The sequence below is a fragment of the Poecilia mexicana genome, unplaced genomic scaffold (genome assembly GCF_051168715.1).
Source record: "Poecilia mexicana isolate PSO_F unplaced genomic scaffold, ASM5116871v1 scaffold_2, whole genome shotgun sequence".
Classification (NCBI taxonomy): Eukaryota; Metazoa; Chordata; class Actinopteri; order Cyprinodontiformes; family Poeciliidae; genus Poecilia; species Poecilia mexicana.
Window position 1 is genome coordinate 25,899,984 of NW_028263371.1, and position 27,495 is coordinate 25,927,478.

A 27,495-nucleotide genomic window follows, 5' to 3' on the forward strand; every position below is an offset into this window, starting at 1 on the left:
CACAATCTGGATGTCTTACAGGATTTCTGCTCTCTAACAAACAACCCTGATGGAGAATGGCTCCAAGATTGGTAATGCACCACCTTTGAATATCTATCAAAAACAAACTAAAGGTTTGGAGTGGCCTAGTCAAAGAACAACGAATGACTATTAGGCTACAAATTCAGCAGCAATGTAAGACTCTAACACTTCTTCAACAAGTTGGTTTATATGGTTGTTTTCCACTAATAAGTAAAAACATAATTTGAAAACTACTTATTCTATTTACTCTGGTTGTCTTTGTCTGATTTCAAAATGTGTTGGATGCTCTAAAATGATCTGATATCCTCCTCTAGCACCCTCCACACAAATCTAAAAATCTAATTTATGCCCACTTTGCATGTATTTCCTTTGGCTGGCCAACTTCCTAATGGGAACCGTCAGACAGCGATAGACCCAGAGGTGCGCAGGTTCAGGAATGCATCTCCAGTCCAATTATAGGTTTGATCCCCAAGAGAACTCAGCCTTGGTGAAAAGCATCCTTGAGAATCACTCATGCCTCCCTTTTTGGGGGCCTGATGGTGTTTTTGACCTCCATCATGAAAGTCATGCATCCTAAATACATTCAAGAATGGTGCAGGATAATTACACTGTGCATAATGAGGAGAGAGAGGGGGGGGGGGGGAAGCAAGTGTCAGGACATTTGAGGTGAATGCTTCATCCTTGTTGACCCTCCTTATTACTTCACCAGATAATAAAAAAATAGTTCTAGCCGTGCTTCCAAAGGGACGCCAGAGACGTTTGGGAGCTGAGAGACAGCTCAACTCTTTGATGAAGGGTTCTTCTCCTGGAGATGTAACTCTTCCGCCCTCATGGATGCCTCCATTGTGTTCAAGAGCATCCCTTAACGACGCCCGGCGCTGCAGATCCGCAGCCTCCCTTCTCGGGTTCCTATGGTAACCGGTCAGAGTGAGTCTGTCTGAGGGGGATCGTGTTTGTGTGTGTTCATTACGGCGGCGTGGCTTATTTTAACATAATGAATCAATTATCCCTGCTGCCGAGCGGACCCATCTGAATAATAGCACCCTGAAATAATGAAAGCAGCCGCAACACGACATCGCTTTGCTGAGCGTCTCCTCTCATCAGATGGGCTGCGGTGCTCTGTGTGTGTAAGCAGAGATGGGGGTTTGATAGGACATCCATCTGACATCATCTGTCTTCCAATCGGCACCCTGCTTGCCAAAACCCAGCCTACAAAAAAAAAAAAAAAAAAAAACTGCTTGGTTGGGTTGAGCCGTGGCACCCAGAGAGAAGGGGCTCGTTTAACATGTGGGTGGTGGTGTGTTACACTGCCCCCTGCTGTACACTGATGATTACATACCCGGAAATATTTCTTAATTAATCACATTACAACCGCAGATGTCAGTGTTTTATTGTTGGAGACAGACCAATCAAAATACTGCATGAGTTTACTGAAAGAAGTTGAAGTGATCTGATTACATCAGGCAGCTTGTCATCTGTCACCTTTTAGGTTTTAATGAGAAGTTTGTCTACTGTAATAGAGCAATAATTTATGCAAAACAGATTACAGAAAACTAAAATTAAGTAAAACAAAAGTCTTTTTTTTGTTTGGGCACATTTGTTGTAAAAACAGGAATGTACGCGCTAATTTCAGTGCAAGAAAAGATTTTGTCAGGCCCAACAGCTCCCCCTTGTGGTCTCATATGTGATTTTATCTCCTGCTTTTGCCTATAACAGGCTTCACAGCAGAGTATTTATCCATCTTGTCCTCCAGCTCCTTACTGAACAGGAGGATGTTTGCTGAAGGGCCGATCACTTTAATGCAGGAATTCTCCAACAAATACAGAACATTATTACACCAGTAGTTCACATGGTTGCACATCTCAATCAGTTTCTGCTTGTCAAAAAACGCAGATTTGTTGTAATTGATCACGTGAACTCTCAGTTTAGACTGCCAAAGGAAGATCATATTCTCCAGGTTTTCCAAAGCGTCTTTGAGGGTTCTTGACGAGGCCCCAGACTGTTTCTTCACACTCAGCAATATTTCCATTACTCCAGCTCCTTCTACTTCCTTGGTAGTCATGTCAACATCCTTCAAGCACCTGTCTAACTCTGTCTTGTGAAATTTTTCTATGTATTTGAATGTGTGCAAGTCAACCAAAATGTACTCAGAAGTCCCTGCGTTGCTTGTTGAGGGAGTTGAACCTTTTCTCAGGTCATTCTGAGGGAACTTACTGTTCCTCATCGGGCTGCCGGGATCCTTCATATAATTAGCTCCGCTCTGGATGGCACTGATCTTGTCTGACCTGCCAGGTTGTTGTGCACTCCTATAATCTCTTTGCTGTTTAGTGAATGTCTCCTCCATAGGGAAACATGCGAGCCCTGATGAGGAGACGAGTCGTGTACTTATTTCCTCCCCAACCGCTGGTCTGAAGCTCCCTCCAGCCAAACTCTCATTAGACACTTTCTGCCTCAAGGAAGCTTTTGGAGTTTCTGCTTTTGAGATCAGGCTTTGGACTTCTCTTGCTTCTCTAGTGTGGTGAGGTGACTTTGATAAGCTGCTGGAGTTTGCTGCTTCCCTGTTAGCTTCTGTGCTTCTGCAGCTTGTTGGGCTATTCTTGGATGCTAGTCTAGGATGAGGAGAGCTAGCTCTGGGTTTGCCGACTGCGGTTTGGGATGAGGGTCTGAGATGGCTGGCCCTTCGGATGAGGTCCTCTTTCAGGGCACTGACGGCAGAGAAGGGACCCTCTATGGAGGCCTTCCTCTGCTGGGGTGACGCTTGGAAGCGGATTGATCTGTGAGCCGATTGCAGACTTTTGATCAGAGAGGCCTGATCGCTGCCGAAAACTGAGAGGTCCACCGTAGCTCCGGCCACGTACAGAAACACCTGCGGCAGAAAAACACGTCAGAATCAGAATCTCTTGTGTTGGGGATGAAACATAAAATAGATTTCCATTTTGAAATTGATGCAAAGTAAAACCAAACCATACATACATCAGTGCTGAAGGGAAACACAGTGAGAACGTAGTCTTGAGTAAACTCCTCATCCATCATGATTTGCTGCTCCTTTCTCAACACCCGCTTTGCATCTGCCAAGAGTTTTAACCAATCTGTTCAATCTCCAAAAAAACATGACGCTTCATGACGTTTTCTCTCCACTGTTGTTGCATGCTTGTTCAGGGGTGTACCAGGTTTTCGACCTTATTCCTTCACTTTTAGATGTTACCCTGCTCCAGCACACCTGAATCAAATGTTTGCACTACCTCCTCAGCACATGAAGTGATGCAGAAGCAGCATTTATTTAAGTCAGGTTAGTGCAGCACCTAAATCATGCAGGACAATAAATCCAGAGTAGAAAAACACTAGTCTAGATCACATCTGTCTAATATATTGCATTTTCCATGCCCATCCCAACCTAAGGCATTTTTAAACGTTCCTACAAACAAAATAAGGGTTTTATAGATTTTTTTTTCAGGATATACCACTCAGAGAAAGCACCCACATACTGCCGCTCTGGGCAGGGAAACACCGTCTACATAAAACCCCAAATTGTTTGTAGAACTCATTCTTCACTTTCCTAATACTGAAGAATATCCGGCAGCTGTTAACGCCTCAGTATCACAACAGAGCAGTTTTTTGAAGATGGCGGCAACACTGACGCACGACGCCTGCAGAAAACGAGAAGTCTTATATTTTATATTTTCCAACAGTTCCGGGGTGAAGTGTGAACTTCAGAGGGAAGGCCTAGGTGGTCAACGTCATAATCAAAATACAGAACTAGTCTCCTAAGAATGGTTTTCCCCCTCCAGCGTACATGTGAAGATTTCCCTCCACAAGCAGCAGCTACTTTACCTTCAGCTTTGTCAAAAGTCACGAAGGCTACTCCGCCCATGTCAGTGGGGTATTTCACGACTTCCACGTCCCCTCCGTGACTTCTCCTGCGACTCTGAAAGTGGATAATCAACTTGTCGACCATCCTGCTGAACTCCAGCACCGCGGGCACACCGGATACGACCACCGTCCTGCGGCTGTCCGCCATGACTGTAGCCATGGAGCCCAGTAAACATCGCAGCCCGTTCTTACCGCCTTTTCTCCAGCCACGCTTCGCGTTGCTATAACCACTCACAACTAAAGCAGCCGTTCAGTTTCATTTTCACTCTCGAGTGAAACAGTGGGGCGCTGTAGGAACATCTTCTGTCCACTAGGTGCAGTAGCGCCATTTGTCCACTAGGTGTCTCTGTTTAACCAAATCCGAACGGACGGGTTCAAACAGCAGTTCGGCTCATTTAGTTCTTTTTCTCAGCAAAACCAAATAAAGTTGCTAAGCAGAGACAAATCAGAAAAGTTTAATAACCTGACTTAAGTGTCAATATGTGTGGTGCAAACATTTATTAAAGTCAAACAAACCAGAAAAAAAAAGTATGAAAAACTCTTGTTTCACAAATTAAGTCAAGAGTGACACACTGTTTGCATTTTAATTGTGCATTTAAACAATTTTAATTTAATCATATAAAACAAAGTGGCCTGGCGAGTGCAACAAACAGGTATGGGAGGGAGGATCATAAAAGAAAAAAAAACAACAAAAACCCAGGCTTAGATACAAATCAAATCTTTCACTTTGATTACTGCAGTGCAAATGCAACATTCACTGTGTTTGACGGTTCTTTAAATAATTCAGGTAGTCTCTATTATTCAGTGTTTTCACATTGTACAGATGTTACTGGGGAGAGCGTCAGATATCCAACTGAAGATAAAAGCTAGTTTTGTAACCTTTAACAAAATTCAATCCTTTTATTTGAAAAAAAAAAAACAAAAAAAAAAAAAACAAAAGTGGGCAAAAACAATTTGTGAGTGTGCCTTGGTCTACGTGGAGCTGTCACAGTCCTATACCTGCTATCACAAGAGGCACACGAGCTGGCAAATAAATCCTCTAAGAAAAACGTTTTAGAACAGAAAGGCAGATTTGCTGAACTCTGTACAAATACGTCTGCCAGGAAGAAACAAAAAAGCTATAAAACAAACAAAAATAAATGTGAATGTTCACAAGTCAAACATCTGATACTTTGATTTGGACCGCGTCTGAGAGACGGTCCAGAACTGAGGCAGCAGAGGTTCATGTTGGCGCCTTAAAGTTGCACCGGAGACCCAAGCGGCGTCGGGCCGGCCTCGTCCGAGTCGCGCCGCTCCCACCCTTTGGATCCGGTGCCAGAGTTTTTAAGGTGGCGCGTTTTGTTTTTCTTTGTTTTGGCAAAGGCGAGGTGTGATGAGGCCGGATGTCCACCGGGAGCGCCGCCGCTCGCATCGAGCCGCTGGATCGATCTGCCGCCGCTTCACAGAGTCTCCAGAGGGAGTCTGTGCAGCCGATCCCCTCCGGAGGACGTGTCATTTCCAGGCTCTGACTGCTGCTCACTGCACACACACACACACACACACACACACACACACACACACACACACACACACACACACAGCTGGTAAATAAAACAACCATCATGGATGAAGAGAAAATCGGAGCTGGAGCTGTTGAGGCTTCGATAAACTGCTGACATTTTCAGAGAAAACAGAGTCAAGATTTTTATTCTTACATTTAGAGAAAAAAAAAACAAGTAATTTTTTTGTCGACAGGAGAAATTTCAGCAAAAAACCCCTCAACAATAATAATACGGCTGAATGATTGAAATCAGCACATTTTCTGTCAGGGAAAATACTGCCGTTGCTGCAGGTTCCTCTGGCAGGTGTGATTTCTGCCTCGTCTGTAATTTATTCTGCTTACATCCATCCACCAACAGACGCTTTTTCCAGAACGGAGGAGCACGGCAAGCATAATCTGACAACAAGAAAAGTGATGCTACTTTCACTTAATCTGCTAAATTGGCATCAAAGCAGCTGGTTTTTTATCGGCCTGATGGCTCCCGTCAGGAAATAAACGCTGCTTGTTGGGGAATTTTTTTAGTGTGAAGCAGCTAAAAGATGCTGTTAGATATGCAGCCCAGATTTACTGGAGGAAAATAAATGTGTCTTATTCAATAAATTATTCCAACTCATGAGAATATGTTGGTACGAATCCAAGAAATTAGAAGTGAGCAATGTTTTTCTTAATTTGAATTTCTAATTTGTAACCCAGGTTTAAAAATCTCTTTCAAAAGGAGAAATTTTGCCCATTCTTCTGTTTGGTGGAGGACTTGTGATCATTTCAGTTTAATGTTACCGGTTCACAGCATCACACATCCTCCACTGTGCACAACAGTAGGGATTTTAAAGACGTTTTCCTGCAATTAAAGATGAATTTACTTTAAAAAATGAAGCTGTTCCATCTGAAATCTCCTCTCTACATACACTGAGGTCTGAAGATAGAGGCTTTCTGCTGGACTTCCTCCCATGACCGCTACGCCAAACTCCCAGAGGACCCTGAAGGACCGGAGAAAGAAAATCGTTGGAATTAAAAAACGACGACGGATTCAAGGAGTTTCTCCTTGTAAGCAGATGATTTTTACCTGGTGTTTGGCTACCATGTGCGCAGTGTGCAGCAGTGGAGGCCTGATGGAGGAGGGCTTGTACTGCAGAGGCTGACCCAGGAGAGAGTAATGCGCTTCACCTGGAAGAGAGGTGAACCCACGTTGGGCCAGTTCTGAGCAGAAATGGTGCGAGTGGATCAGAGAGGAGCGGTTCGGACCTTGTCCAGTGTGGATGAAGGCTGTAGGGAGCTGCGGGTGGTGGGACAGGATGGGGATGGGGGAGACGCCTGACGAGAGGGCCTTGATGTGGGGCGGCTGGCAGGGCGAGGGGGTGAGCGCCGGAGACGAAGGCAGGCTGCTCTACAGCCAACCCGCCGGCGGCGCAGGAACAGGAAGCAGACAAGCACAAACACTTTCATTAAAAAAACAAAACAAAAACAAAAAACAACAACAAAAAAAAGAAAAACAACTACTACTCCTCCAACTACTTCTCCAAAGTCATTGTGATGTTCAAGTGGTTGCTTTAATGTACCATTTCATCCACATTAGTCCCACTAATGTACCATTACACCCCGGCGCTAAGGACTATTTTCTCCTCGTTTTCAGGTTTTCGGCGGCGCCGGCTTCATTTGCGCAGCCTATTTGCGGCGACATTTAACCCGCCTGCCGCGGCGGGGAGAGACCAAGTCTGGCTCAGGGCGACAATTCTCAAATCACTGTCACAACCCGACTAAATTAGCTTTTAAATTGCTTTCTCGACACCGCCGCGGCTCGCAGACGTACAGCGGGGTTTGTCCCCAAAGCTGCGCGAGCGTGCTAATCGGGAGTGGTTGGAAAACGGCAGAATCAGAATTAGAGGTCGTCAAAACTTCAAGAACATTTTTTTTTTTTTTCCGTGCAGTGTTTGTACCTGGGTGTTATCGGGAGTCTGGGGGACGTCTGCAGGCCTGCGGCCGCGCTGCTGGTCGGAGTGTTTGTGGCTGGGCTGCTTCCTCTGGCAGGGGGACGAGGCCCGGGGCTGCTGGCAGGGAGGAGCGGCCATTTGCAGCATCACCATGCCGCCGCCGGGCGCCGCTGGCAACAACCCTGGATGCACACAGATCGGCAGATGCCACATTAGGAGGACGGGATCAACAGAAACACACATCTGATCGTTATTCATGCACACCTGATCAGTAAATAAAAAAAAAGTTTCCATTCAAGAATTAAAGCGCTTCAATTATCTAATTATACGTTAATGCTGCCCATGAAATCAAACGATTGCATACATCACGGTTTAATTAACGTCTGTTTACATTCAGCTCACTCGGGGTGGAAGCCGTTTGGCAAACTTTGCCCGTCGTTGATTTATGAAATCATTCCCTCTGACAGTAACAAGGACAACGGATATGTGGGACAGTAATCTGCCGATTCTGAGCAGCCCAGCCAATTAAAAGTGTTTACTGGTCACGCTGCAGGTGAGGCTGCAGCGAGACCTTCGCCTGACCTCATTACTGACGGGCTGGAAAAGACGGCTCCCTCCTCTGAGCCTCCATAATAATCAGACATGAATAATAAAGGTCATTAGAGAGGAGCCTGGGCAAAAAAAATAAGACTGAAAAAGCATAAAACACACAATATTAAAGCTCATTTTGAGCTATTTTTGTAATCAAAGCTACTGTGTAAGCAATTTTCTAAATAAGAGTGACTTAAAAGGTTGATGGTTTAGGATCAAACAAGGTGCAATTACACAAATATGCCACAAGGTGGCAATAATGTGTTGTTAAAACAAGAGAATGCAAAAAAAAAAAAAAAAGATTTTTTTTATTAACATTGAATATGGTGTAAAAATAAAATAATAATGTAAAAATGTACATTGTACTAGATTCTGGGTATGTAGTTTTGCTATTTTAAGAAATATTACATACATTTTTTGGATTATCTCGTTATTTTTGACAAATTTAAGTTTGGAAATATGTTTTTAATGCATTGTATGAAAAAAAAAAAACATGTTTTCTGTAACCGTCAACTCATTAAACTCAATCAGTTTGTTGATCTATGAAATCACAGATCAGCAGTTGCTTAAATATGATGATTGCTCAAAAACAAAATGAAGCTAAATAATAAATCAGAACTTGGATTTTCCCCCTGGTGGCAGAAACATGTAATGACATGTAGATTGCAGAAACATTTTCATAATTCTAACTTAATTTGCCTGCATCCATCAAATATCTCTTCTTGCTTCATTATAAAGTTGATTGCAATCTGGACAACTAAATTTTTTTTTCATTAAAAAAAAAAAAAAAAGAATCTGCTGTAGAAGTTTAGCGTATATTCCTGCTGGGCTCGTTTTGAAGAATCATTTCTTCCCGATGGGAACAAATAGATTTCTGCAGCTTTAATTGAAACCAACTCTTAACAACTACATCACATCATGTGTCTCACTTCCTCCTCTGAGGAGACATTTGTTGCTCTCTCGGTTTTTCACCGTGTCTTGATGTCAGCAGGACGTTTTTCGGCGGAGGAAGGAAGGTGCACCTGCAGATCGCCGCTCTTTTTCATTTTAAAAACGCCAAAGAGGAAATCTAATTATGCGTTGCCGCACAAACAAAAGCCAGAGTGAGCCCAGGAAGGATTATTTCATTACTGGATGCAGACCGGTGGCTGTGCAGGAATGCATTTTGCAGGTTATTGACACTAAGAAATGGAGAGGAGGGGCGGGGGGAGTGTGTTGGAAGCGCTGGCAGTGATGGGGAATCTCCAGGGTGGCTCGTGTCAGAAGATGAGAATATTCTCGCTTTCACTTCGTGATCCTACTGTAAAAACGGGCGAGGGGTTTGAAGGCGCAGCTACCTGCGTACTGCTGGCCTGGGTGCTGCTGGGAGACGCAGGGAGACGAGCTCTGAGGAAACTGGAGCGGCTCCATCATCGGGGCGGGCAGGAAACTCACGGTGGAGCTGGAAAACAAGACGGAAATTAATAAAGAATAAAAAAATAAAATGCTAACACCTAGCCTAGCCTCAAATTCAGCTTGATTATAATCTGTCTTCACTGCTCTGTTTGGGATTTCTACCATTGAAATGGATTTCTCTTTTTTTAGAATTGTATTCTGCCTGTCGTTTTAGCAATGGCAGTGGAGGAAGCGCAGGAAACCACCGGTAAGCTTCATAGCGTCAAACTGCAGAAATATGTGCGTCACGGGAAAACGCTAGAGTTTAGATAAAGTTTAAAACTTCAATGGAGTTCACACCTACAGGAAGCAATCGTTTCTCAATAAGCAAGAGTCCAGACTATGACAGAGTATTAAAAAAAACAAAATTATGAGCACAAGTAAATAATGTCAAAATATGAGAATAAAGTCATAATATTACAACTTCATTCTCAAAATACTGATCTTATTCTCATATCAATTTGACTTTATTCTCATAATATTCTGAATTTATTCTCATAATAATAGTTTGCTTTCTTAGCACAGCTCTAACTCTCCGTTGTACCAATCCCTTCGTGCGAAGCGAAGCGTAGATGAAGTGGCTGGTTTTTTTCAGCGGCTGGAAACAAAGAAATTCCTAAACATAAGGTTTGTCTCCAGGAGGTGTGAGAGTTGAGCGCTGCAGCTGAGTTTTCCATCTGGAAAAAGCGGCTCCCCACTCAGCAAGCGAGCCGCCTGGAGGGACTGGTCTCCAGCTGGCGAGGAATCCGGCTGCAGGTGGACAGTCGGCCCCCGTGGGAAAACAAGCGAGCCGAACCGGCGCTGCTGCTGCTGCATAAATCATCTCCTTGCTGACTGGCCTACAAACGCAGCCTCGTTTTCACAGCTGGGACGGCGAGGGAGAAAGTGACCTCCTTGTTCGCCTGCAAACACGGCTGAGCTCGCGCAGTCGTCCCCGCAGATCGGTGATTGATTGGGAGCGCAGAGGTAGGAACTAATTACGCGTTTTGCTTTCGCAGGAAGCAGCTGACGCTCTTCCAGCTACCCACAGACGCCGTTCTCCAGGAGGATTGTGGTGATAACTTCATTTTTTTTCCTCTCGTCGTGAACGGAAATGACCTTATAGCTCTGAAGCGCTTTGGGGATTCACTCAGACTCGTTGGGTCTTTCAGGAGTGTAAAAAACACCTTTCAGCACTTTTAAATTGCTTTGTGGGAATGGAGAAAATTCACACAGAGGCAAATAAAAAAAAAATACACCACCAAATGTGAGTTTTATTACTAATTTAAACTTAAATTAAGTGTTTAGACAAAATAAAAGCTCGTTTTCTTGTTAAATCATCGATCTACTGGTGTTTTTTTGGTAATACCTCATGGTGGTGTGCTGGTTGGTGGGGAGCAGGCCGTAGCAGGGCTGCATGCCGGACACAGCCACCGCCCCCTGCCCCGGCTGGCAGGACACAAACACTGGCTGCTGGTACGTCTGCTGCGGGACAGAAACCTGCTGCACAAAGCAAGGAAATAAAAAAAAACAATCAAATCAACCTCCACCTCTTCAAAGTCAACACCAATTTAGACAGATGCCTCTCCAGTTTCTGTGTTGCAACATGAAAGAGCTAGAAGGGAAATTAATCAGCAGAGTACCTGATAAGACTGCATTGGAGGGTACTGGACCATCATGCCTTGCATCTGGTTGGCCATATTGCTTTGCTGGTTGCCAGTGAGAGCGAGGCTGGGAGTCGGCTGCACGCCCACTACGGTCTGGTAGCTGGACGCCGGGTTTGGCATCATGGCTTGGTGCACTGATGGTGAAACAAAAAACACAAACGCTGTGACCCAACGACGCTAAAACCTGAGACAACTATTCATTCCTCTGGATTTTTTTTTTCTTCACATTTCCATTTAATTTTATTTGAATTTTTTTCCACTTTTTATCCGATTCTCAATTAGATTCAGATCTGGACTTTAATTGAGAATGTCCTACTTTGATTAGGCCATTCCAACACGACAAATACAGTACGTTTAGAGCTGTTGGAATTCTTCTTCAGCCTATGGCAGGAAGAGCATGACGCTGCCACCACCATGTGAAGACAGGCTTATGGTTTTAAAGTGAAAAAAGTGACTTTTTAGCAAGACACAAACACAAAAAGGCCACATATTCGGCTTTAAAGACAGATTAGCATATAAAAACCCAAACAAAGGAACATTGGTGCCAGGTTACTGGAGAGTGAGAACAACGGGAGAAGTGGAGCCGTTTCTGCTGAACAGGTTTGCAGGAAGTCGATATATTTGATTTAGCCAGGGGTAGCTCGAGCCTGCGAAGTGAGTAATCGAGCCAATCCTCGACAGGGAATAATAAAAAAGAAAAGAAAACTCTTCACTTCGACCAGACGTCTCATTTCAACAAAACTTATTTGGAGCGGCTCGCACAAAGATGCTGCAAAGTCACAGAGGCTCGGGGTAAAAACGAGACACTTAAATGTCAAGGTGACTAAGAAAAAAATAATAATAAAAGGCGTTTAGAATTACTACTTTCCCCCTGTGCCCTACATACAGCCTAATCAAGGTGACAAAAGGGGAGGGCGTCCTTTTGTGAAGGTGTCTTTACGAGGCTGGCGCTCTGGGAGAAAAGTACAGCTAGACAATGAAAGGGCTGCGCAAGGAGCCGGGCGGCCGAGACTATTTTTATACACCTTCATTTCCCCAAACCGAGCATGAAATGACCGTCGTATGAAACGCGCCTCGCATTATTCCGATCCAGCAGGCAGCAGATGAGGGCTGGTTTCTGCCCTTTTTTTAAAAAAATATATATTCATAAAAACAGAGGTAATGAGCAGCTGAAATCAGTCGAAGAGAGCCCTTGCCTTGACTGATGTCGTCGCGGTAACGAGGCTTGCTGAAAGCGAGCTGCGAGGGGCTGAAAAAGAGACCGGTTCACTGTGAGATTCATAGAGGCCTCTCAGACAGCGTCCCGGCCCCGCATCCCGCCTCCCAGGTCTCCGGCCAACTTGCTTTTTGTTTGAGGAGCGAGGAACGACAAATCTTTTTACTTTGACTGAACCAGCTTCAGCTAGACAGACACTAACCTGCACCTTCACCTCGGAGGGAAGTCTAAAAATGACAGAAATGTGCTGCAGGAAATGACCGTGACAGAAGACACAGAGCTGGTGACTGACTGATGCAATTAAGCGCCAACGGCGACGGCCAAACCGCCTGAGAATTCCCCGTGTATCAACCTCCTGTTCAACCTTTACGCTTATATATTCGTTTCCTCTTTAATTAATGCAAAAACAGAGCAAAATGGAGCCTCCTGTGTGCGTGTGTGTTTTTTTTTTTAAATCATTCCACTGCCTCTGTGAAAAATAATTGCCGTATTCGCCTTTGTAGGTCAGTTTCATTTGTCCACTGCCTATTCCCCGGCTCCCCAGCAGGGAAGCCATATTTGCAGCCCCTTGCAGATGACAGAATAGTGCCGCAGCCACTTACAGAGACATATGTGCAGCAGCGTGAGAGAAAGGCAAAATGGGAGCTAACAATCCAAACTCCTGTGGTGAAGGAAGAAGAAGAAAAAAAAAAGAAACAGGAGGCAATGCATGTGAAGCTGTAAAAAACAAACAGAAGAAGAAGAAGAAGCGAGTAATGTTTGTCCTTCAGCGGAGCTGTCGGACAGCGGCGCTCCTGTGAAGAAACGGAGCGCGGCTCAGGTCTCCTGAGCGGACGAGGCTCAGCTTTTTCTCCTTAGCAGTGTGAAGCAAAGGAGACGGCGATTCTTATTCATTAAAACCTCCTTTGATTCGTCTTCAGATCTGCGACACTAATTCAAAGCCGTGTTTGAACAATTTGGAGCTTTGGTCTCATCCTGAAACCCCGGTGTGAAATCAAAGAGATCGTTTTTAGAAGTGTGTGCACCTGGGAGGGAGGGGAGAAAAACCTTAAAAAAAAAAAAAAAAAGGGATTTTTATACCGGGAAAACTTTTTCACATCTCAACCACCAACTTTAACATGTTGAGATTTTTTGCGACAGATCAGACAGTAGTGCAGAATCGTGACACGGAGGAGCTGCAGACACTCAGCATCGTGCAAAATGCAGGAGGACATCAGACTGAGCTGGCCTAGTCAAAGTTCAGGCCTAAATTCAGGGTTTGTACACTTTTCCCTCAGTAAAATTAAAGCATTTTTAATGTAAGTTTTCAAACTTTTCCAGCGCACACTAAAAGAAAAATGTATTATTGTTAATAATCTACATTCTGCAGCAAACTATAACATTTTGAACACACACCCTAAACAAAACACTGATTAAACAAAAAATAAATCTTATCTAATGTTACAAAACAAATAAGATTTTTAGTATTTAGTAAATTGAAATAATTTTGGTGATTCTAACTAACGTAAAACAAGAAAAACTCAGTCTGATTCAACTTCAGACAGTGAGAAAGAAAATTATGTCTGAAAAATCTGTTTCCAGCTGAAGTTTGAACTTTATTAGAAAACTGCGCAGTTTGAATATCAATCACTTTATGCGCAAATCAAGCACTTTCCAAACCTTGAAAACACACAATTGAATTTCAAGCACCTGTTGTAAATCTGTGCAAGCTTTAAAACCTGATGTCCGCAGTTCGTCTCCGTTCTATCTGACTGAGGTAGAACTACTTTTAAAAGAACAATGTGTGTAAATAAAGATGCACTACTTTGTGTTGGTCAATCACTATAAAAAAACAAACCTCAAAGAAACGGGTTGCAGTTTTAATTTGGTAAAATGTAACAGGAGTGGTGAAAACGTGTGGAAGTGGCTGTACCTTGCTGCTGGGGCAGGTTTTGGCTCTGAGGGCAGTTATAGGTCAGTGGGTTGAGCGGAGGTCGATACTGCGGCAGCGGCGGCTGCTGCTGCTGGTTGGAGCACTGAGGATGGTGAGCTGGTGAGCAGTAACACGTGGACATCTGCTGGAGACGAATAAAAGACAACTTTAACTCATTTCACCACAGAAGAAGTAGAACAAATGAACCAAAACTCTGTACCTGTTGCACCGGCTGCTGGATGTAGGCGTGTTGCTGGAGGAGGGGCTGATTTAGCGCGGGAAAAGGGGCGGGGCCCGCGTTGGAGTACGCGAGGTTGGGCGCTGTCGGGACGTGCTGACCCTGCAGCACCCCGGGGTGGCCCCCTGATGGTCCTGCCACCATGTAGCCGCTGACCTGCGGCGGTGGAGCTCCCTGCAGCACCACGGCCGACGGGTTGGTGTAGGGCGAGGGGAAGTGGCGGCCGTCTGGAGCCGACACGCTGCCGCCGCCGTCGCTCGATGGCTGCTGCAACAGCGTCATGTGACCAAACTGGGCGCTGAGGACGTCGGGCTGCGGAGACGATGTCGTGTTAGAGGCCTTAGAAAATCGATTATTCTATCAATTAAGAAAAATATTTTTTAACTGATATAACAGCATCTTAACCAGGTGAATCTAAAACTAGTTTTGGCTAAACTACATTTACAGAAAATTTAATAGAAATTTTATCTTAAATGCAATAAATATATATTTATATATAATGAAGTTTTTGCTTAATTAGTGCATCAAGCATGTTGTTCTTTTAGCAAATTGCCTTTTTTTAATGAGTCTGTACACTTCCAGATGATTAATCGATTATTTCATTAATCAATTAATCATTATTATTCATTCCAGCTTTAGAAGAATGACTCTTTATTTAGGCAACAAACTGCATGAATTAAGCCTAAAAGATTAAATCCGTCCCTGATTCGTATCGCCACAGCAACCAAGTCCAGGTCACTTCTGACATGTTGTTAGAAAAGTCATGTTTTCAAGTCATGGATTATTCAAAGCCAACATCTGGTGATGAATTAAATATTAATGGAAGTTTCCACAGGCATAATTAGCCACAGAGGCACGGCTTTCGCTAAAACCAGGTCAGAAATGAGGTTAAGTGGATGCATGATCCACATATGTGGAGAGGGGATCCGTCCGGCCAGATGCACCTTCACACCTCGGTGGCTCCCCCAAGTAACGGCGTCTTAAAATACATCCAGCTGTTATTCAGGTATCATAACTTCACACTGAAATGTCCTTTTAAAAATAAATGGATTTCACTGCAGCTGGACTTATTGGCAGTAGCCCAGGGCATCCATTTTTTGGGGGGCATCCAGATAGATTTTTATTTTTTAATGTTTTTGAGTCACAACATCATTTCAGAAGAGTTGTAATAACATGTTGGGATTTTTAGGAATGTAAATAATATTTATTACAAACCAAAGGGTGTGTTAAACTTAAAATCGTCAGTTGGGATCATCAGTTCATACTGTAATTTGCATTAATTACAGAATCTTTATTCTGTGAAAAGGGCACCAAAATGGTTTCCAGACCAGGAACCCCTATCCTTTTAAATCCGGCCCTGCCACTACAAAAACTTAATTTAAAATGAAGCTTTTATTTGAAAATCAGCTTTCATTCATAATCCTTGACTTATTGTTTCCTTTAGACATACAGGGAAACATCTTTTGTCTACAAATCAATCAAACAAACTGGAGTTTGTTGGTATTTGGCTGGATTGCACCATGTTTCCTTTATTCTTTCAGTTTCAAAAAACAGATAAAAAAAATGAAGACCTGGGTCACAGTAGAGCTGGAAACTCTTCTTCTGCCTAACCAATCCTGACCCGAATTTTAATTCTGCGCCCTTTTATGCATTTATTGTTGTTTTATTCATATCTAGTGGAAGTGAACTAGATATGATCACTCTCTGTGTTCCAGGTCTGACAGGGGATGGAGCAGGAAGGAAAGGATTTTAAAAAATGGAAGAAGGAAGAAGAAGTTCTGTACCACAGTGTATTGTTGGTTAGGACAGACGGGCAGGAACTGAGAAGGAGGAAGAGGAGGATGAAGAGGATAAGAAACCGTTGGGTTGTGGACAGGCTCAGAGGACGGCTGAAGAGGAGGATAGACTGGCTGAAGACGAACACAGGGACAGGATGTCAAAGTGGACAAAGGAGGAAGCGGTAAGTTAGTTACTTTAAGAAAGGAATGAAGCCAACGCCACCGACCTGTGAGTGAACGTGATTGGCCGGCTGCTGCTGCTGTGACGCTGCAGGGATGGGCTGCGGTGGCGTTTTCCCCTGCTGTGGGATCCTGCCTGCAGGCGGGTTATAAACTACGGCACTGCCATCCGGGTGCATGAAAGGCTTGCCTGTTGAGACGAACCCACGTTAATAAATCAGACCAAACAAAACGCGCTGCAGAACGCCGGATCTGGTCCAGCCCGGCCTGCTGTTGGAGCAAAGTTCAGAACCGTGATGCATATTCACAGATCTCTGCCATCTGCTCCTGCATCCAGATCAGAGTGAATTTTGTCGACTAATTTGACAGAATCTGAGTGCAGCCAGAGGCCAGGCTGGAAATCTGCCCCCCCAGGAGTCATGAATTTACATTAGGAAAACTGGAAGTAGTTACTAAACCGCGCGCCGAGGTCGGGGGTCGCTCGCCCTCACCTGTGTGCGGGTTGATCAGGATGCTGCCAGGTGGAATCCCCGAGGCGTCCAGTGGCAGCATGTAGTAGCCGCTCGTGTCGCCGGCGGACGCCAGCAGCTGGGAGGGGCCGCTCTTCGACGCCTCGGGATGTCCGGGGACTCTGGCGTCGACAGCGCGGTGGGGCAGGGGGTTGCCAGGGACGACGGAGCGCGAGGCGGCGGGGATTTGGAGGGGCAGGTGGGGGCGAGAGAGAGAGCTGGACGAGGAGCCGACACTGCTGCAGGATTCAGAACCTGAGGAGGGGAATTAGAAACGATCAGCTAACGACCAAACCATTAGCTGGCTGCTAATGAACGCCTGAGGCTAATAATGCATCCTAACTTCTTAAGGCGACTGCTGATGATCCATGATCTTTTTCTATAATAAGCTTTAACAATTTAAGTCATAGATTGTTTTCAGGATTTTATGTTCTAGATCAAACTCATTTTCATTTTGCGTCACATTAAGATCATCGATGTTCTTAATGTTATGGAAGAATGCAGAGATAAAACCAATTAAACTGTTATTGAGCATTTCTTGAAATTAGATGATATCTTTTTACATTTATCAGTCCCTCCTGGATTTCGCGATTGTTTCTAAAATAAAAATTTTGTGCTGCTAATTCAGGAAAATTTTAAATATTTGCACTTATCCATGACGTTAAGTGTAACTTTTTGTTTCATGCCACATCAATTATGCAATATAACTTGACATTACATAGTGCTGAGGCAGCAGTGGAGTAAAAGTAAGAAATACTGCCACCAACAGGTGGGAGTCATTATCACTTAAACCCAAAGTTTTTGACCATTTCTGCAGAAAATTTGCAATAAACTCTATGGATGAGCACAAAAAGATTGCTGATGATTTACCTTGAATTTAAATAATTATAAAAACTTGAGGGATTCATTAATATAATTTGGTGTGTGTAGTGTAGAGGGCCAGCGACACACTGCTTCGTATGCATCTGTTGCATTAAACACACCAAATATGACGTGAACTTCCTGTTTTCCCGATAAATATTGGAAACTGCGACTTTAAGCTAAGGTGACAGCTGAACAGAGGCGATGCGTCTGCTTTAATTCCCCTCGCTGGATGTGAGAGAGTCCAGTTGCTTCGTAAACAACTTCCATCAACAACAGCAAAAAAAAAAACAAAAAAAAACGCTTTCAGCAAAAATAAGAAATCAACAGAAATGATGTCAGGGAGAGCAGAGGCCAAAAACTGTGATAACTAAATAAGCCCACGATGCAGAGCGTCTGCTCTAAGCCAATAAAGTTACAGATGGATCGGACTGTAGCGGTAAGCACTTGCTGCCTTAAATTTATCTCTCTAACATGCTTCCACTTGTAAATAATGCAGCAAATCGTCACGGTTAGCGTTTTATTCTGCTGCTGCGACACTTTTCCCCCTCAGTCTTTTCTATCACCAGGTTGAAGTGGGAACGAGTTTTGACAACAGCAGCAGAAACAAACATTTGTTCTGATATGATCTCTGCTGCCGTATTTCTTTTTTTTTTTTACTTTGAATAAATCTACCTCTAGTTTGAGAGGAATTTCTCTGATTTAAGGACGTCCTGAGGATGCTGCCTCCGTTTCCCTTGCCTGTTTTGGAAAGCTTGCCGGTGCTCTTGCTGCTGGCCGTGCTGTCTCCTCTCACCAGGCCGCTGAAGCTGCTGGCCTTGGTGATGGCAGGCCGCGGTGCGAGCCGGTTGGAGCTGTCCGAGCTGTCCGTGCTGCTCCATGGCCGCGGCTCGCCGTGCCGCGGCAGCGTCTCCGTCTCGGAGCTGCTCTGGCGGCTGGCGCCGGATTGGCCGGCTCGTAACCTGGAAGCAGAGCGGAGTAACTTCAGAAACAATAGATTAATGTACATTTGTTTTTGGTAGGACAAAGCTTCTCGACCTAACCTGAACATCTGGCGCCTCTGCTGAGTGTTCATGCACGCGTGTTCCTCCTGTGCGCTGAAAAAGAACGTTCCAACGTGACTCCAGTTGTAAAAACTGAGAAAACGAATCAAAATCATTTCAGGATGGAGATTACCTTCTGTCTAGGAGGAAGTGTTCTCCCTGTGGGTGACAGGAAATATTTAAGCATATATTAACATACAAATCTATACAATCAGTTCTATAAATCTATAAATGTGGCTTCTGAGTCCCAGGGTTGAAACTGTTAATTGTGATTAATCATCACCTAATTTTAATTGATTAATCGTAAACCGGAGTATAGGCCCTAAAAATACCATTTGTTGAAAGAACAGAAAACTCTGCAGATATAAAACAAAAACTGGACAAAAAATATAAAGATTTAGTATTTAAGATGTGAGCCTGAGCTGGGACAAGTTTACTTAAGTTACTATGTTACTGCAAAAAAAAGGAGGAAACCATTTATTTGCATTAGAATGTAATTCGAATGTTGCAGAAAAAAATCCTAAGTGATTAAATGAAAGATATTTAGAATGTTAATCATCACAACAGTCAATAGATTAATCGATTACTAAAATACATTAAAATACACAATAACAAACATTTTATTGCCTAAAATTCAATAACATGATTCCTTTAGTGGACACTTGAAAAGGGTGCATTTATTTTATTTTTTATGCAGAATTTGAACCCGGTGAAGCTTAAAATTATTCTAGATAGCACATATTTACAGGGAAAGTTTTCTTTTTTTTTTCATCTTAAATGCATAATATACATATTTTTGGAACAGTTATATTGCCCTTTTGAGAGACTGTATACTCCAGTTAATTAATCGATTACTAAATTAGTTGACGATTATTAATCGTTTCAGCCTTTGTCCAAATCAGAGCATCTTCGTGTATAAATTCATAAAGGCAGCGATGGTAATTGGTGGCAAGAAATCCACTGAATTTGCACATGAATAGATATGACACAAAGATTTGTGAAACATGCACAACCCCCCCACCCCTTCACTCTCCACCCGCCTACACCAACAGCTCTCACATCATGTGCAAAAATCCTTTCTCTGGCTCGCTGGTACTCCTCCTCCCTCTCCTCCATCGATTTGCTCCTCTTGTCAGCTTTCAAACGCATTCGGATCTGGCAAGGACACACACACACACACACACACACACACACACACACACACGCAGATTCTTTAGCAGTCACAGATGCCAGATTGTCCCACTCTTCCCCAACATGTCAGAAATGAAAGTGACAGCTTGGTGAAGAAGAAAAAAATATATATATACATATTAAAAAGAAAAAAAAAAGAGAAAAAGAAAGCCTACCGTGCTGTCTTCGCGATCAAAGCTGGCGTTGTCTCGTTTGAGAATGTAGCGTTTCTGAAAATCGTCCGCCCTGTCATCCTTGATGTGCTCCGAGAATTTCTGATCGGGTCTGTTGGCGGGTGAATTCACAGGAGTTTTAGTGGCAGCTTAATTTATTACAGATGCTGACAGCTACATATGCTAACCGAGCAGCAGAGGAGGAAGTTCTCTGCCAGCTGGTTGGAAAAAGAAGATGAACTAGAACCGCCTAAAAGTGGTGCATTACTAATGTAACGTCAAGTAGGAAATAATAATAATAATAATAAAAACATCCAGCTTACATTCTAGTGTTGATGGTTTTGTTGATCACCACTGACTTTCCGCTGGGGTCCACGTTGTGATCCATGCCGAAGTATGCGGCTACGCGATGCAGCAGCATCCGGTGGTAAGACGTCATGGGGGGGAACTTTCTCTTCTGGGTTCTACAAGCAGAAACGGGGAAAACATGCCGAGGTCATCGCTACAGAAAAGATACGGCTGGAAGCTTTCAGGCTCTGGAAACATTCAAAATAATCGTGGCGGCAACCGATGGAAGATTGGTTTACTTTAACTGCATTAATTGTTATTCCTGGGCCAGTTCTGGTTTCAGATTTTTCTCCCAACGTTCAGATTCAGGTTTGAGGTCCAGAATGCATCTCTTTAAGCTCGACAGCCATTTGGTTAGTAATGAAAATGGAACCAAACAACCATCTTATTTACTCCAAAAAACATAGATTTAACAAATTGCTGCATCACATTTTCTGCCAGGCGAGCAGACGTGCTGTGATAATTGTAGTTTGGATTAAGAGGACATATTCATGTGAGATGATAAGGCGACAAATCGGCTGATTAATCAGTGCAATGAAGCAAATTAAATTAGCAGCTAAAAGATAAAGAAAAAAGATCAACACTGACCAATCAATCGGTCAGAATTTGCAGATTTTTACATAATCATGATGCCTTGAGGCGACTTATTTTGTTCTGAAATGTTGTGATAAACTGAACTGAATTAGGAACTCCCTCTATTGATGCATGTATAGACTAAAAATAAAAAGCTTTTATTCTGAGTTGGATAAAACCCAGATTAAGGTCAGGGAGACGATGTTCTTCCTTGATTTTCTGATTTATTCAAAACTTCCACCTCCATCAAAGAACCTGCAGCTTTTTTTTTCTCTCTCTCTTATGTGTTTTAGTTTGAAGAGAAAAATCTTTCAAAGGACTCCAGCTGAGTCAGCCTGGAAAAGCCTGTTCAGTGCATTTGTTGTTAATAATAAAACAAAGAAGTTAAATCTCACTCATTATTGCTGATGAAATCCAAGATGTCCTGTTCCAACTTTAGCAGCATGATTCGATCCCTGAGAGGAAGAGGACACGATGCATTATGTAAACTTTCAATACTATTAAATTGCTAAACAAATAGGAACAGCAGAGAAAATGTTATATAATAATCCATCTATGCCTGTCAAAATTATTGAGTTTGTAGAACTAATCTGACCAAAAGATAAACACTAAAAACATTCAGTCCAACATCCAAGATGCATCTATAATAAATAAACTAAATACTAACTAAATGCTGCACAATTTGGAATTGACTTTTATACTTTCAATTTAATCCAAATAAATCCCAATTCAATACAGTTATATCCCAAATAACGTTTGGAAATCCAGTAAAGTACAATTTCCAGTTTTACTATTTTGAAGTTACAATGAAATGCATCATTTACAGTCCATTTAAATATTTGCTTTGCACAAAAATCCATAATCTCTTCAACCGCTTTGCATTTTATCTAACAGACGAACACAAATTTTAAAATAATTACAATAGAAACCACCGGACCATTACATACATATGTGGGCATTACCTACATTTTAATTCAGCCCCTTTAACTCTGCTGCCCAAAAAATAAAATGTGATCCAATTCAATCTAAAACATAAAACAAAGCATTGTTTAGCTTAAATTAATTGGTGATCCAATCCAGACTATTTTTTTTATCAAATTAAATAGTAGCTTCTACGCTATCACCTCTAAATTGCCACATCTCTCCCTAAAATATAAAATGTCTTATTTAATAAATTGCCATGTTGAACTTCTGGGCTACAAAGTTTCCTGTAAAGTGGACTCTGCTTGGATTTATGGCTCCCATGATGCTTTGTTAAAAGTACGAAGAGGAACATTAAGTTATAGCCAAGGGGAATTCACTCACTGCTGCAATCGCAGCAAAGTGAATTGACTTCACTGCAGACAATTAGGATTTTAAATGCTTCTGTAAGCGGATCATTAGACACTACAGATGAACTCCTTAATGGGGGGGAAGAGACGCTGCCGCTTCTTACCTGGGGTTGCTCTTCAGCGTGTTGACGAGGAACTCGTGGAGGTCTATGCCGGTGGAGTCAGTGTAGTCCTGACTCGAATCTAACCAGGAAGGACACAACGTACATCATTTCTCTAAATTAGTTTCTAATAAGTGTTAACTTCCACTACTAATGAGACATCTTTGGCTAAAACGGGATTAACTCCAGGGCAAAAACTTTTCAGGGGGGGGAAAAAAAAGAAAAGGAAAAAAAGGAGGGCTGCTTCTTGGAGTCGAACGCTGTCAGAGCAGCGGTTTAAGAAAGCGACATTCCCAGTGAAGGAACATGCCTCGGCGGGACCCATCCGAGGGAGTTAAGGGACGCCAGGGCTCGTTCCCGTCTGTGGGTGTCTGCTTTCTATAATTGGAGGCCGCCTCATCAGCGGTGTTGCTCCACAGAGGGAAGCAGACACCTTTCCGCGCCTGTGGGAATCCATATAATTGCTTCGCACCTTGAGCTTTTTGGCAATTAACTGAATCGCGCCAATTATCAGTCCATAATGAGATATCGCTTAAAAAAAAAAAAAAAAAAGAGAGGAGACGAGCTTTTGGACAAACTGGAGGGACAGAGAGCTAAAAAGAAATGTTTAGGACTGGTGTGTCCCCCGGTGACGAGGCAAAAGGATATAATTATTAGAAGGCTGTAATCTGCCGGAGTGACACAGATTGTGTGATTAGTATCATTAAGGCTCTCGGCTTCGTCTCAATTCCGCTGAATCTTATCAATAGCAAAAAAAAAAAAAAACAACAAAAAACAACAACTTATATCTATATATGGCATCCAATTCTGGACAGGAAGTAAAGCGCATGGATTATTTTTGGCTCTTTTTTCCAAGTGAGCAATGTTTATAAATGAGGTCTCAGGTGGCGGCGATGTAAGGAAATCTAAGGCGTTAATGGAAACCGTTTCCTGACTTCAGTCGTGGTGCGTCTTCATCAGGTAGCGGGAATGTAAAACCAGATGTGCACCAGTTCCCACCTGCATCTCTACAGATGTGCAAATTCTGCACAATTCTGACAAGTTGAACGATACAAGCATCAATAAGTGGTTAAAAGTTACTAGAAAAACATTTATTGTTAGCAAAACTAGTTGAAGTCAATGAACAGTGATTTTTAACGCAAAGCATGAATGGAACTCAGTACCACAAAACATTATAGTACTGAAAATATAATATACAAATCATTTCTTTTAAGAGATGGATGTGTGTGTGTGTGTGTGTATTTATGAATGTAGGAATGTTACTGTACATGTGTGTTTTATATTACAGTATATTACAAAGTAGACATTTTAAATGAAGGTTTAAATTTTTATCATGTATGGAAATATTTACATATTTTAAACTAAAGACTTTCTTTAAAAGTGATGGAAAATGGAATGCGTTACTTCAAATCTTCTTCTGTCTATTTTATACAAATTGAAACCGGGAGGAAAATTAAAAGCTTATTAACCATTTCTCATTAATAAAGTAGTTTTGGTATAAAAAGCTGCAGCACGATAAAGTGTGCTTCTGTCACAAGTTGAACTATATCACATATCAAACGTAGCTTCGTTAAGAAACGTGTAATTAATCTATACAAGTCATTTTAAAAAGCAATAGTTTTAAGAAAGGTAATACATTTTCCAAAAAGTGGCTTTAAAATAAGAAATTAAAATAAAAAATGATTTTTCAGTGAAGCTTGTTCATCTGTAGGTATTTACATGGAAAAGCACAGAGCTAAGTAAGGTGGAGGAGGTGTAATGCTGTGGGACAGTTAATAAATTTTATTTAACTTATTTTTGCCCTTAAACGCTAAACCTTCACAATGGTGTGAAAGGAAGACAAACTTCCAAAGAGAGACGTTTAAGTTCTGGTTTCTTTTCATTCTTTACCTCTTGAGAGCATTTTTCTCGGCGCCTTCTCCGGTTTGTCCACCTTGTCGCAGCCGCCTTCTTTCTCGGCTTGGTCCTTCGCGCCCCGCTCCTCGTTTTCGAAGGCTGGAGGGGGGAGGAGTCCATCCTGCTGGGGGAAGAAAGAAATTAAATTCCCGCCGACGTCCGTTTTACAAGGTCAGCTCTTTGTGTGGAAGCATGGCTTTGATTTAAACACTCAGATAAACTAAAAATACCTCCCAAACTGAGAGTGCAGCGGTGTCGACGTTTTTCCAAGAGCGTCAAACGCAAAACGTGACCCCCAAGGTCTGCTATGTATGACAGACAAGGCCTTAATTTGAAAAGGAGGCATTCAATAAGAGCGTGATCTTGCCTCCGGTTCTGGGTTAATTAGACGACGGCATGTGCTACAGAAGCCTCGGCGAGACACTTAAACTCCTGGTTTATCACTGAAACAAGCGATAATGCGCCTGCGTCTGCACATTCCAAATTGCTATGGCAATTAATCTTCAGATTAGCTTGTTTTTATTAAAACCACCTGAATAATACATGAATCTGGAGCCTAAAATTAAACAACGCTGCAGATTTCGGTCCAGAAAATCCGACAGGACGACGGGGGGGTTAGTCATAATCCTGCGAAAAAATCCAGAGAATCGGGAGGAAAATCTTTTTCTGCAAAAGATGGCCTCAGTTTGACTCGAGACGGGCTCCTCTTTGCCGCGCGCTCGCTTTTCGACTCGGAGCTGTATCTGATTTGCTTTTCAGGCACTTTGACAAAAGCTGAAAGGGAAAAAAGCTGAGAGGTTCCCGCTGCACTGTAAGTGGATTAAGCACAAGTCTGGGAAGTTAACATCAGAGAGTCTCTGGGAGGCTGCATGTGTGGTGTAAAGGAAAAGGAAAAAAAAGTGAATGAACCTAGTGGTGGGAGAGCAGATCATAACAGAAAAGAAAAAAAAAAGGTCAGGAGTTTGATCCCTGTAACAGCTGCGCAGCAAGATAATGAGATGCTGCAGAACGTATATGAAAATGTAATATGCAAATGAGCGATGTGACTGACTAATTGCCTGTGTGAGACTTGGAGAGCTTTGGAAGTGACAGCAAGTTTGTGCGCGCTCGTCAAAGCAGAGGATTTTTTCTCCCCTTCCCCTCCTCTCTTTCTCCATCTCTCCAGGTGAGAAGCGCTGATGTTTGCTACTTAATGCCACCCTCCGCATCGGCGTGGAAACCGCCGGGCTGATGTGCAGCTGTTGCGAGCTGCCTCATTTGTTTCCTGACATCCATTTTACCTCGAGATAAAGGGAAAAACAGCGGGAAAATGATGGTCCTGCGAGTGTGTAATGAGCATGCTGTCAAGTCTGAAACAAAAAAGGTATGGCAAGCATTCAGAAGCCCCCCTGTTCCTCCCACAGCCGACGACTACGGTTCAGGGATCGGAGCTGACAGCCAGGTTTCTCAGGACTCGGACAGCCTGTAAGCCCTTTGTTAGCTCCTACTTGACGGAGGAGACAGTAATGTGAAGTGGTGAACAATGGAAAACCTTCAGATGTGAAGATCTTAGAAGATTGATAGAGAATCAGTGCTCACAGAGCTGGATTTGTACTCCACTAACGTTTCTCTCTCTCCTCCTTTATTGTGTTACCTCAGCCCTCTAGGTTAGTTTGCCGCAGAAGGAGTTTCGACCAATAACAGAAATGGGTGGAGGAGGGGGTGTTGAGTAGGGGGGGGGGGAATATAAGGAGTATTCAATTAAAGCGCTCCACAGCTCTCTGTAGCTGACGTGCGGAAATTGTAATTTCCTCGACATGATTGATGGCGGTAATACAGGACGTCGTGTGAGTGCAGACGACGCGAGACTGAAGCGGGAATACTGCCGCGCCCTCCGGTCACGGGGCGCGCTGCTGACTTGCTTTGAGACGCCACGGGACGGGACTCACCTGTGTGGAAATGTGTGTGTGTGTGGGGAGTTGTGCAGAGCGGCGTGTAATGGGAGAAGTTTGATCGGCGGCGAGGTGGGGTGGGGGGGGACTTCGCCTGGAGAAACGGCGTAAATGCGGCATCGATTTGGCGGGGTAACGGCCGGCGAGGCGAGCCGCTGGAGCCCAACGCTCTTTTGTTTTGATGATGCTATGGTTTCATAAAGCGGCCGCAGACGGGTATTTAATCATAGCTGTCAGACAAAGGCTGCTAATCAAGCGTCAGCGGTCTATCTGGCCGGTTTTAATGAGCCAAAATAAATTCATGATCTAAGGTCAGCTCTTTTGACGTAGGCTGGAGTTTATAATAAAATATCTGCAAGGTGCAAGAACTTCCAATGATCTGAGTGACATGTGGACACCTTTAAAACTCAATTTATTTTAGCACCTTTTGATTTAATTTCCTTTTGATTTAATTTCAGCATTTTTTGTGTTTGGTTTGATTAGTGATCAAAATTGCAACATTTGTCCCACTGTCAGCTGGTGCGGTTCTCTTTTGCACTGCGCTGTGTCAAAGAATCCAAACTAATTGAAAAATCAGTTCCCCTCCTCGCCTGTGGTGGCGCTGCATCAAGAACTACTGAAGGAAATGACACAAAAACATCAAATGAGCGCAACTTCCTTCTTCACAAAAAAAACCCAACAACAAATGGACTGGCTTCAGATTTTTGCAGTTGCAGGGTTTTCTTGTGTCCTTGGTAAAAGACCATAAGATATTTTCATGCTAGCGCTAGTTAGTATTTGTTTTGGTTGTACAAGAATGTACCAACTTGTATCAGAATGCCCCGTGCTACTGTCCACTTCTTGCTTTTGGAGCGATCTCCAGTCTACTTGCAGTTGCACATGCTTTTGAGCCGCACCAGAATTCACTTTAGCAACCCGAGACCGAGGTTTGTATGCAGACCAGAGTTTACTTCTTAGGTCTTCATTTAAATTCTATTACCTCCCCAAACAAACCCGACTGTCTAGAGTTTGATTAAAGCAGACTAAACTGGCTAAGTTTTCAAGTACTAACATTTGTATGCAAATAAATGAATGATAAAGATAAGGCTCAGACAATGCAGGGTATTCATATTAACTTGTTAATGTGAAGATCTGACAAGCAGCAGCACAATTCAGCGCCATCTCTGGTCTAGAGTCATCAGATCTTTCCCATTGGTTACGGTTTG

General features: G+C 43.1%; 2 protein-coding genes across 7 annotated transcripts in view; both read right to left on the bottom strand.

The window, feature by feature from the left end:
• Positions 1-1,394: 1,394 nt before the first annotated feature.
• LOC106914656 (uncharacterized) lies at positions 1,395-4,232 on the bottom strand. Its single transcript, XM_014981595.2, has 3 exons — positions 3,853-4,232; positions 2,995-3,089; positions 1,395-2,887 (listed from the first exon to the last, which is right to left on the bottom strand). Exons 1-3 carry the CDS (start codon positions 4,049-4,051, stop codon positions 1,712-1,714), a joined length of 1,470 nt encoding a protein of 489 aa, XP_014837081.2. The 5' UTR covers positions 4,052-4,232; the 3' UTR covers positions 1,395-1,711.
• A 142-nt stretch (positions 4,233-4,374) lies between these two features.
• The window catches only part of LOC106914654 (R3H domain-containing protein 1-like), a 41,832-nt gene continuing 18,711 nt past the window's right edge, over positions 4,375-27,495 (bottom strand). Inside the window, exons 4-24 of one of the 6 annotated variants that reach the window (XM_088013472.1) lie at positions 24,354-24,480; positions 22,467-22,545; positions 21,427-21,486; positions 20,434-20,574; positions 20,114-20,222; positions 19,827-19,922; positions 18,901-18,926; positions 18,768-18,821; positions 18,466-18,686; positions 16,846-17,118; positions 16,402-16,544; positions 14,379-14,708; positions 14,159-14,303; positions 11,007-11,164; positions 10,733-10,866; positions 9,288-9,391; positions 7,366-7,541; positions 6,674-6,815; positions 6,495-6,595; positions 6,292-6,408; positions 4,375-5,409 (exon numbers count right to left, since the gene is read on the bottom strand). In XM_088013472.1, coding sequence (XP_087869598.1) covers positions 5,407-5,409; positions 6,292-6,408; positions 6,495-6,595; positions 6,674-6,815; positions 7,366-7,541; positions 9,288-9,391; positions 10,733-10,866; positions 11,007-11,164; positions 14,159-14,303; positions 14,379-14,708; positions 16,402-16,544; positions 16,846-17,118; positions 18,466-18,686; positions 18,768-18,821; positions 18,901-18,926; positions 19,827-19,922; positions 20,114-20,222; positions 20,434-20,574; positions 21,427-21,486; positions 22,467-22,545; positions 24,354-24,480 — 2,739 coding nt within the window. In that variant the 3' untranslated portion in view covers positions 4,375-5,406. Of the gene's footprint in view, positions 5,410-6,291; positions 6,409-6,494; positions 6,596-6,673; positions 6,816-7,365; positions 7,542-9,287; positions 9,392-10,732; positions 10,867-11,006; positions 11,165-14,158; positions 14,304-14,378; positions 14,709-16,401; positions 16,545-16,845; positions 17,119-18,465; positions 18,687-18,767; positions 18,822-18,900; positions 18,927-19,826; positions 19,923-20,113; positions 20,223-20,433; positions 20,575-21,426; positions 21,487-22,466; positions 22,546-24,353; positions 24,484-27,495 lie in introns of those variants that run through there. The other 5 variants (XM_088013473.1, XM_088013478.1, XM_088013480.1 and 2 more) reach the window with 5 other exon arrangements.

Bases quoted from the DNA above. Each gene is read 5' to 3' on its own strand.
- LOC106914656 (XM_014981595.2), bottom strand. From the start codon at position 4,051: ATGGCTACAGTCATGGCGGACAGCCGCAGGACGGTGGTCGTATCCGGT. The intron at 3,090-3,852 runs GTAAAGTAGCTG...AACTCTTGGCAG, and splicing joins GACTTTTGACAAAGCTGAAG to ATGCAAAGCGGGTGTTGAGA. The intron at 2,888-2,994 runs GTATGTATGGTT...TTTCTGCCGCAG, and splicing joins TGTTTCCCTTCAGCACTGAT to GTGTTTCTGTACGTGGCCGG.